The sequence below is a fragment of the Arachis ipaensis genome, chromosome B10, assembly GCF_059453495.1.
Source record: "Arachis ipaensis isolate K30076 ecotype BB chromosome B10, ASM5945349v1, whole genome shotgun sequence".
In the NCBI taxonomy this organism is placed as follows: Eukaryota; Viridiplantae; Streptophyta; class Magnoliopsida; order Fabales; family Fabaceae; genus Arachis; species Arachis ipaensis.
Genome location: NC_142435.1, coordinates 106,130,329 through 106,140,913, shown reverse-complemented (window position 1 = coordinate 106,140,913; position 10,585 = coordinate 106,130,329). Strand labels below are relative to the sequence as shown.

The following is a 10,585-nucleotide window of genomic DNA, read 5'->3' as shown; positions in this document are numbered from 1 at the left end:
CCAAGGTTCTGAAAATCGAACCGGTCATCGAACCGCTCTGGCTATTGGTTTATTGGTTTATAGGTTCAACCGGTTCGACCGTGGTTGAACCGAAAAAACCGTTTTATAATAAAATAATAAATAAAATATAAATAAACACATGAAAATATAATTATAGTCTAATCTAAACTTCAAAATATCATTCAAATTAAAAATACTACATAAATCAGAATGTTATAATCTCATTCAAATACAAATTCAAAAGTCAAAAAACAAAACAACCAATCAAACATAACATAGCAGCATCAAAATGATCCAAGTTTGTCATCAATCATCAAAATCCTCCATAACTTGCTGCAGATTTGCGTCATTGATATCATCACCTTCATTTCCACTACTTCAGTTTGTGACTGACTTTCGTTAGTCGCGGGAGGAAGAGAACGTTCATTCAAAGCAGAATTAGTTTCAGCATTATTATTCCTAGGTGGTTCTTGATTGATACTTTCATCCATACCTAAACATTACCAACAATTCAACCCAATAATCTCAACTCTCAAGTTCACAACAAGTGAACAAACAACATCCAAAATTATTCAAAATTATTCACAATTATCCAACAAACAACAAAATCCAGTTTAGTAAACAAACCAAAATCAGTTCATGTTTAAGTAATCAGTTAATCACTAATCAGTAAACAACAATTATTAACCAAAGTTCACAGTTCATCATGTTGAATCACAGTTCAGTTTCAGTAATCAGTTTCACTAATCACTCACTAGTCAATAATCACAGTACAGGGAGAATCACAGTTCAATTTCATGTTGAATCTTGAATCAGTTCACAGTTTCACACTACACAGTTTAAAGAAAAATTAAACAGGGAGACAGAATTTCAAAAGTTCACAGTTTCGGTGTTCATCATCTTGAATCACAGCTCAGTTTCAATTCAAAGTAAAATACCTCTAATCAGTTTGAGTAATCAACTAATCACACTACACAGTTCAAAGAAAAATAAAACAGGGAGTGGGAGACACTGAGACAGCGAAGACACCTTCAAGGCAGAACATGCAACATGGAGAGTAAGAGTGAGGCGGTGGGAGACAGCGAAGGCACCTTCTCAGTTCTCCACGGCTGCTACGGTGGCTCAACGGCGGTGGCTCGACCTGTGTGACGCGGTGACGCCAGTGACTTCAGTGAAGCAAGCTTGCTCGAAGAAGAATCATCAACAATGGGAACCACTGAAGCAGAGAGAGCAGCGAAGCCAATTAGGGATCTCAGTCTCAGCCTTGGGAGTTTTCGTGATTTAGGGATTCAGACTTCAGAGGGAAAAAAACTCAAAAACGGCAGCGTTTTGGAGCGACGCCAGGTGAACCAAGCAGTGGTGGAGCACCTTCAAGGGACAACGGCTGCTGCGCGACGGAGGTCACTGGTCGAAGGAGGTGACTGCGCGACGAAGGTGACTGCTCGACGGAGGTGACTGCTCTGCTCGACGGAGGTGACTGGACGACGCCGGCGACGGAGGTGACTGGGCGATGCCGAACTCGTGTGGTCGTGTGCGACTGTAATGGCGTTCTCAGAAGTCAGAACCTTGCTCGATGAGAATTGTGAAGGCTGAAGCCAATTAGGGATTCAGATCATTGATTTAGAATTTTAGGGTTTCAGTGGCGTAAACGGCAACGTTTTGCTGCCCAGCCCAAAAACCGGCCGGGTCACGGTTCGGTTCGACCGACCGATTATCGGCCAGTTCACCGGTTCAACTCCAATTTTCATATTTGGCGGTTTTGCTGATTGTCCGAACCGTCTTTGCGTCGGGTTCACAGTTTGACCGGCTATTACTGGCCATTGTTGTCTTCTTTTTGTGAGAAAAATGGGATAGAAGAAATAAAATGTATGTAAAGAATACCAAGAATTACACATCCTTTTATAGCTGCTGAAAAATTCTCACTATATCTCTTTTACACTCTGAACAAAATTTTACACGTATCGTGTAAACGAGATACGTATAAAATTATCTTGTTCATAGTATAAACGAAATAAGAGAGGCTGACGAATTTCGATAATAACTTTTAAAATTATTTAATTAAGTAATTATTACATTTATTTAATTTATTAAAATAAAAAATCCACCAAGTTAAAGAATGTAATATCAAAACGTAATGTACGATTTATTACATTTATTTATGTTTATTTTATTTTTACTTAGTTTTGTTTATTAAAACTTAAAATTGTAGATCCAACCTGAACACCAATCAAACCATCAACGCCACATTCATAGTATCCTTTTCCGACCACAATGCCAACTCAGATATTTCAATCATAATCCGTGGCATCAGCGTCAAAAACCTTAGGATCTCATCACACCAAATGATCTCGTACTCAATCCATGACTACATTAACATTTTTAACTTTATTTAATAATTTCTTCAATCTTAATTACATTAAAGCCAGTGATGGAAAATTTTATGGAAACCAGAAAACTAAATTACATGATATATATATATATAGGCTAAAACCAAGATTCATTACCAGAGCTACAAAAAGCGGGATTTTAAAACAACTGACACAAAATACTTGTCGAACCATCTCCATAGGTGAGCAGATCAGCAGATTTTACATTTGCTCTGCATAATGGGCAAGTCCTTTCTCGCTCAAGCCTGAAAAGCAAGATATAAATATGATTATGAAATGTATGAACAAATTAGAATAATTCAAAAGCATCCAAATCATACTTACACAACATAAAGAAAACATTTGACGAAATATCAGTGGTGAGAATAATTATCCATGTGGAAGCACACTTTATTTTCTAATAGCCTATAGTTTATTTAACTTAATAATAATTGATCTTTCGATAGGTCAACTCTGAACTCACCATTCGGACACACATTCCTCACAGAACAAGTGTTTACAGTGCAACAAGAGCGGAGCTCGCATCTTCTCCTGGCATATAGCACACATGTCACCAGCAGACTTTACCTGCAATTAGATACTTATATTTAGAATCACTCAGAAAAGATTGCCAAGGGATAGATATATGCAAGTACCACCGAGTAAAGAAACAGTGATTGTCACAGATCAAGATTAAATCAGAAACTGGAGGGATTGAATGTGTACCTGTTCCTTTGTAGCATAAACCCCATATTGGACTTTCCTTCCCGATAATAGTCTTAAGGCAGAAAAGAAGTTTTGGATCTAATCAATAAAGATGGTTGAAGGAATGGAGCCATTTAGTTTCAGTGTTATACACATAAATCTTTAAAACACGGCACTAGGAACAACATTTTAAAGGATGAAAACATACCTTCTCAACTAAAGTTGTTAGTTTGAATGTTAGATACAACCCTGTGGTCAGTGATGAAAAGAGACTTCCATAATCATGGTTCAAGAAAAACCGATACCAAACTGGTGTTGGCAGCAAGGCACGATACAACAGCAACACGTACTCAACCGCAGTTAAGATTTGACCCTTGAAATAACATCAACACTTTCAGATTGATGGAGGAGGATTTTATAATTGACAAATAAAATGCTTAATGGAAAAATAAGGAAGTCACCAATAACCTGCCGACGGAAGCTGGGGCCTCTGCGACATTTGTAGAAAATTAGCACCAAAAGCTTGAAAGCCATTGCTGCTTGCCGCACCAATGTATCTGAAAGTAAATTCATATATTGTTACTATGTCTGCGAACCAAATTTTACTTATTTTTTTCTGATACCCACAACATTAGAACAATATGAAATGAAAGGAAAGCATGGAAGACAAAGGCAACCAATTTTGGTAGATTGAGTTTCTTCTCTCCGGCTCACAAAATAATAATAATAATAATAATAATAATAATAAATTAATAATAGAACACATAAAGAAGTTTGATTGTTCCCTGAAAGATACGCAGATCTTGTATCAAAACTTAATAACAACACATTTAATATTGCAATCAATTCATTTAGAATCCATCTAGGTTTTTCTGCCTAGGTTGCATGAAACCCAAAGATTCTCAAAGAAACATAATTGATGTTAATTCCATAGTTGGCAGGAGCGTGAATATCAATTCTACTTTATTTAGTGTAAATAAAACCAACCATCTAGAACAGCAAATATGTAATAACTGAATACGCAGAATAACTTACCATTGATCAAAACGGTGAATATTGCATGCCAGAAAAGCGGTGTTTCTTTTGGAGGAAGCATTGCAATTGGGTATAAAAGATCATCATTTTGAAACCAGTAAATGGCTATCACGTGCAGCATGAAGGCAACCGAGATACCAACAAGAACGGAGACTTTCCGATCTCCCTGAAAAATAGAACATGGATTGAGATTCACCAAAAGCTATTTAACTGGAGGGAAGGGAATTTTCAGATAGATACAAATTTGGGAATGGAATTAAAAAGCAATACAAAAATCTAGGTAGAGCACCTTTAGAGCTGTCTGTTCCTTAACCACCTCATTTGATTTAAGCAGCACAGCTGACACATAAATTGTGAGAAAGAAACCTGCATGCTCTCAGCAACAAATATCATAAGATAGGTGTAAAAACTCAAAAGTACAAATATGGAGGAAGCAGAAGCTATATACGAGAAACTTTTTGTCAATGTGTCTACACTCTGGAAAAAAAAAAACGAAGAAAAGGCACTGATATGAAGGTATCAAGCAGGAAGCATTTCCTTATTCACCAAGCCAATTTTACATAAGATCTAAGGATCATTCTAGAAACACAAGGCATAAGCATCATCTCTTAGTTACCTCTACAAATTCATCTTTACTTTTATAATGATTATGGAAGTTCCAATTTTGTTACAAAGGAGAGGTGCTGATAATCAATGACCCAACCCTACATGATCCTCATAGATCATTCCGCAAAATGTTTTCTTTGCTCTAGGATTAAAAGCAACACAGCCAACACTGGCATTTTTCTCGTTGAATTAACAGATAACATTTGACAAGCTACCAATATTAAGAATTTAAGCACTCTCCCATGCTATTAGTTCATATTCGTAAGTCTGTCAAAAAGTCCTGAAAACACATATCTTTGCATACAAACATACCAGAGCGTGTAGCACATACTATTTCTCTAATTCGCACGCAATGAAACTTGGGTTCAGCTAAGCCATATGATCGAAATCCAATCATATAATATGATACTAACACTTGATAAACAATACAATCACTTGAAAACCAAATAATACCTTGCAAATGCTGGCGAATGAACACCACCAACAGCAAGAGGGAGAAAGGGATAAGCTGTTCCAGCCACTTAACAGCCTGCTGAACATTCCTATTACTACTACCAAGAAGCTCATACACCTCAGACGCAGGTGTCTCGTACACAGGCGGGTCCTGAATCAGCCGGTGCCGAGTCTCAGGGTCGGTAATGTTCGGCGGCGGCCACGGCCGTCCGTTGACCATGATACACTCATGATGGCCCGATCGAGACACACGACTCAGCTGCGAAGAAGAGGAAACCGAACCAATCACACCATTGTTGTCTTGGTCCCCAGTACCAATTATGCGAATTTGAACTTCACCAGTACCACTGCAGGCACCACCAGGACCAGAACCAGATTGAAGCTGAGACCTAGGGCGCAAATGAGTTGTTGAAGGTCCATCTCCAGGTGCAGGTGCAGGTGCAGGTGCAGGTGCAGGTGCAGGAGAAGAAACATCGGGGTTTGAGGACATGATGCCAGAATATTCGAGAACAAGAGAAAGAGGAGTGCGGAATCTTAAGGGGATGTTGATGCTACTACGCCAAGTCACATCACTGGTATCTATACCGTTATTATTTACAGAAGAAGAAGAAGAAGAAGAAGAAGAAGAAGAAGAAGAAGAAGAAGAAGAAGATGGAAAATACATCTTGTTCCCCTTCCCGAAGAAAACCCCTAATTCTATGAACCTAATCTCTAGTTGATGGGTTCTTCTTCATCTTCTTCTTCTTCTTGTAAAATTTAGAAGAGAGATTTTACAAATACAAGAAAATCATTATTCCGACTTGGAGAAGAAGTTGCAGGGTTAATTACGAAAGAAGAAGAGATCAAATTTGAAAAAAAAAAATTCCAGCGTCGCATGTGAATGCATTAATAGGACAGGAGACTTGGACATCGCCTAAGCGAATTTACAGAATGGGACAAGGATAAAAACAGTAATAATAAAAATAATTCATGTCAGGAATTCAGGATGGATTTTAGGGAATGAAGGTGTGAAGAAAGGAGCAGGAGCTGAAAGAAGAAGACCAAGGGAAGAAAGACAGACGAAAAGTCAAAGTCAGGAAACTCAAACCTTCGATCTCATTTTTATTTTTTTTAATTTTTCATTGTTTTTTGGAGGTAACTAAGCTTGGCGCGAGTGAGGAGGGAAATGAAAAAAAAATGGTGTAGAGAAGGGGTTGAGGGAACGCGCTTTTTGTTTTCGGAGAACATCGAGTTCCAACTTCCAACAGCGCATGAACTGGGCACACCAAATATCGCCCTCGGATATTTTACAGAAAAAGAAAAAAATCGTAAAGAAATTATTTTAGAAATAACAATTTACAGATCGATTTTTAATTTTTGGCAAACATCGAAATCAGCTCTTGTCACTTGTCAGTTGTCAGGGGAACTTCCCGGCAAATCTCCTGAGGCTGGCCGCCTGGCCGATTTACAACGCAAAATGTTGGAGAGAAAAGTATGGATTTTTTTTTTTAATTACGGTAAAAATTATCAACAATTGTGTTTATACAAAGTTAATAATTTAATTAATTATATGAGATAAGTATTGTTTTGATTACGAATGTTGAAGGTTAGAATTGAAATCGTTCTTCATGTAATTTTTTTATTTAGAATCATCCTAAACGTTTTATTTCGTATTAAAATCGTCTTTTTAATTTTTTATGGATAAAAATATTCTCCACCACCACTAGCACTTTTACCACCACCATCAGCATCTTTACCACCACCAAATACACCAAATTAGATTCAAAAACACCAAATCAGATTAAACAACATCAAATTCAATAACAAAATCAACACACAACAACAATAAAATTAGAAAATAACAAATCAAAATTAGAATTAGAAGCAAAGAGAGAAGCAGAAGAAGCAGAAGAAGGCAGAAGCAGAAGCAGAAGACAGAAGCAAAGCCGAAGAAGCAAAAGCAGAAGGTCAAGCAGAAAAAAGAGAGGGGAAGAAGGGGTGACGGCGAGCCAGTGACTAAGGGGGGAGGAGTCGTTGCCGTCACACGCATCGCTGTCGCCATCGTGTCGCACCCAGGAGAGAGAGAGAGAGAGGGAGAGAGAGAGAGAGAGAGAGAGGACGCGAGCCAGTGACCAAGAGGGAGGAGTCGCCGTCGTTACACGCGTCGCCGTCGAGGTGGAGGTCGTTGCGCGCCGCCGAAGAGAGAGAGAGAAAGAGAGAGACAGAGAGAGCAGGGAGCCCGCGAAGATGGAGAAGACGCAACGTGGTGGTGAGTGGTCACCGTGTTGCCGCTGCTTCCGTCTCCCCTCCCCTCTTCCCCTTCCCCTTCCTTTCCCCTTTCCCCTTTCCCCTCCCCCCTCCCTCTCCCTTCGCGTACCCTTTTTCTTTTCCCTCCCCCCCAAAACGCGTTCTTTCTTTTTATTTTTTTAAAAATTTTATAATTTTTTATTAAAGTAGAGGTAATTTAGTAATAAAATTAAAAATTTTATTAAAAAAGACGATTTTAATGCGAAATAAAACGTTTAGAGCGATTCTAAATAAAAAATTATATCAGGGACGATTTTGATTCTGACCCTCAACGTTAGGGACCAAAACAATACTTATCCCTAATTATATTAAATTATTTAATAACTTTTAATTATTAATTTTATATAAATATAATTATATATAAATTTTTATTTCAAATTATATATTAGCACATGACTAAAGTACCTTTTATTCACAGGATTTTTTTCAAATAATATCTTATTTATCAAAATATATAATTTTTAATATTTTTACGAAAATTCATCATATGATGCTGTAAACGAAACAAGGCATGAAAAGAATGACGTGTATATTTCGTTTACAGTGTGAACAAAATATGTATATTCTTATTTTGTTTATACTGTAAACGAGATACGTGAAGAGTTATGATATTTACAGTATAAACGAGATACGTTATGACAAAATTTCAGTAGATATAAAAGGGTGTGCAACCCTTTGGTTTCTCCACAAACATTTCACTTATTCTTTTCTTCCATTTTTTCTTACAAAAAAAAGCCAAAATATCTAATAATAGTGGATATGTGGTTCTATGTGTGTATCCAAATTGTCATATGAAAAACAGTGACACTGGAGTGATTATTTGAGTGCGATAATCCCATTCTGTTGCATACCTGGCGAGTAAATTCTTTGTCTGAGTTCAAGAGTCTGATATTAAATAGCATTGGTGGTAGCGGGAGAAGAGAGATTGGAAGGGTGGGATATAGACTGCTAGTATTGATGGGAAATGGAGTCTTTCAATTTTGACTATTTTAGCTCCATGGCGATGAACATGTGCGCCCAATGTTTGACATCTATGGGAAAATCATGGCGGAACAAGTGATGGAGCTTTCTGTGGAAGTCGGTGATGTTGGTGGCGGTGGATTTGGCCACTCGAATTTTGTAAAGGATGACCCACCTCTCGCACCACCTTCGATACACATTGCTAGTCCAGTGGAAGACATGGACGTGGATGGTGAGGACTCCGACGAGGAGTATGTTGTGGATAGCAACGATAGTGGTTCTTCTGAAGATGATGACGAGGAGGAGTTTATACCAGAGACGCCAGTCGAGGCATTAGTTCAGTATCTTCTGCCTGCCCCACACCTAAATTCCTGCATTATCAGTTGTACCCAGTCACTATCATACATTGAATTTGGACGTGATCCACGAGAAAATCCCATTTTCCAACACGAGTGAAGACGACTACAACTTAGACGGTGGTGTAGAGTTTTGGGTTGGCCACAAATTCAAGAGCAGAGATGCTGTAATGCAAAGTGTGAAGAATTACAACACTCGCAGAAGTGTTGAGTACCGAGTTATGGAGTCAGACAAATTAAAGTACCATGTGTATTATCGGCAATATGCAGCAGGATGCCTTTGGAGTCTCTGTGTTGTCCTTTGACAGAATCTTGGATATTGGTGAGTTCAGGTTTAACTGTGGTGTATTTTCGCATTTATGATTGTTATATTTCGTGTAAAGGCTAACCATGTATGTGTTATTTCGTTAGGGAGGTACGTAGGGTTGGAGGAGCGCACACGTGTTTAGAACCCACCATGTCTCAGGGCCATTGACAGTTGGACAGTAGTCTCATATGCAGTCATCTTGCCATTGATGCAGTCCAGCCCCTTCGTCAGCATCCTTGTTCTACAAGGTGCAGTTAGGCAAAACTATCACTTCAAACCCTCGTAAAGAAAGGTCTAGATGCCAAAGCAAAAGGCAATTGCCCAGTGACGGAGGAAAAATGTCGGTAAAGATTTTCACAAAAATTATCGCGTTGCAATTATCGTTCTAAACCAACAATTAAACCTCAATCAATGTTTAAATTGTTTGTCACTTAAGCAAACCCAATAAAATTAACCGAAGTATTTAAACCTCGGGTCATCTCTCAAAGAATTGTAGGGAAGTGTACTTATAATTGGTTATGGAAAAGTATTTTTAGGGTTTTTGTGATAAGAGACAAGTAATGTAAATAACAAGGAAATAAAATAACAACTAAGAAAAGTCCTAGCAAGGATTGAGAATTGGAATTCCTATCCTCATTATCATCATCAATTGTGATGGTAATTGCCTTTTGCTTTCACTTAGTTAACCTCTAACAATGAAGGAAAGTCAAGTGAGCAAAATCAACTTAAGTTCACAAGTCCTAATCAAAGACTAGATTTAGTGAAGTCTAAGCCAACCAGCAAGTCTCAATTACCATTCAACAAAAGATTTTTGATAACTCAAGAGTCTCTAAATACTCAATCCAAGCTAAAAATACAAAAACCTAATTTAAAATCCAACCAAGCATTTTATCAAATACTTGGAAGGCACAAAATAAAAGCATAGAAAAGTAATAAGACATAGCAAAATCTAAGACCAACAATTGCAATAGGAAACAATAATAACAAATGGAGAAAGAAGCAATCATAAACATGAAAACATAATTTGCATTAATAAGGATTAAAGGAAACAAGAAGAATTCATAAACTAAATTGGCAATATAAAGGATTCAATGATAGAAGTAGACAAACTAAAGTACTAGAATAAATAAAAGTAGAAGAAAACTAAATAAAAGCAAGGTAGAAATCTGAATTTGAGAAAAGCTAAACCTAAAGACCCTAAAACCTAGAGAGAGGAGAGAGCCTCTCCCTCTAAAAAACTACATCTAAACCTAAAATTGTATGTATCAAAGTGTGAATGATTGATTCCCCCCTCCCTTCCAGCTTCACTCTGCAGCCTCTAATTAGTATTTCGGGCCTGAAACTGGGTCAAAAGTAGCCCAGAAATCGCCCCCAGCAAATTCTGTTAATTGCAGCACGTGACGCTCTGTCATGCGTACGCGTCGGCTACGCGTACGTGTCGCTGGACATTTCACTGGCCACGCGTAGGCGTCAGCCACGCGTGCGCGTCGTATGTCTGCTGCACCAGTCAC

General features: G+C 38.0%; 1 protein-coding gene across 1 annotated transcript; it reads right to left on the bottom strand.

The window, feature by feature from the left end:
- Positions 1-2,362: 2,362 nt before the first annotated feature.
- Positions 2,363-6,707, bottom strand: LOC107624137 (uncharacterized). The gene is made up of 8 exons (XM_088509152.1): positions 5,166-6,707; positions 4,396-4,472; positions 4,107-4,272; positions 3,540-3,628; positions 3,280-3,444; positions 3,093-3,170; positions 2,851-2,954; positions 2,363-2,632 (listed from the first exon to the last, which is right to left on the bottom strand). The coding sequence occupies exons 1-8, from the start codon at positions 5,827-5,829 to the stop codon at positions 2,527-2,529; spliced, it is 1,449 nt and encodes a 482-aa protein (XP_088365278.1). The 5' UTR covers positions 5,830-6,707; the 3' UTR covers positions 2,363-2,526.
- Between the last annotated feature and the right edge of the window lie 3,878 nt (positions 6,708-10,585).

Excerpts from the sequence above, each read along its gene's own strand:
- LOC107624137 (XM_088509152.1), bottom strand. The coding sequence starts at position 5,829 with ATGTATTTTCCATCTTCTTCTTCTTCTTCTTCTTCTTCTTCTTCTTCT. Across the intron at positions 3,171-3,279 it reads TAACAACTTTAGTTGAGAAG|ATCCAAAACTTCTTTTCTGC; the intron begins GTATGTTTTCAT and ends TTTATTGATTAG. Across the intron at positions 2,633-2,850 it reads GAGGAATGTGTGTCCGAATG|GCTTGAGCGAGAAAGGACTT; the intron begins GTGAGTTCAGAG and ends CTTGCTTTTCAG.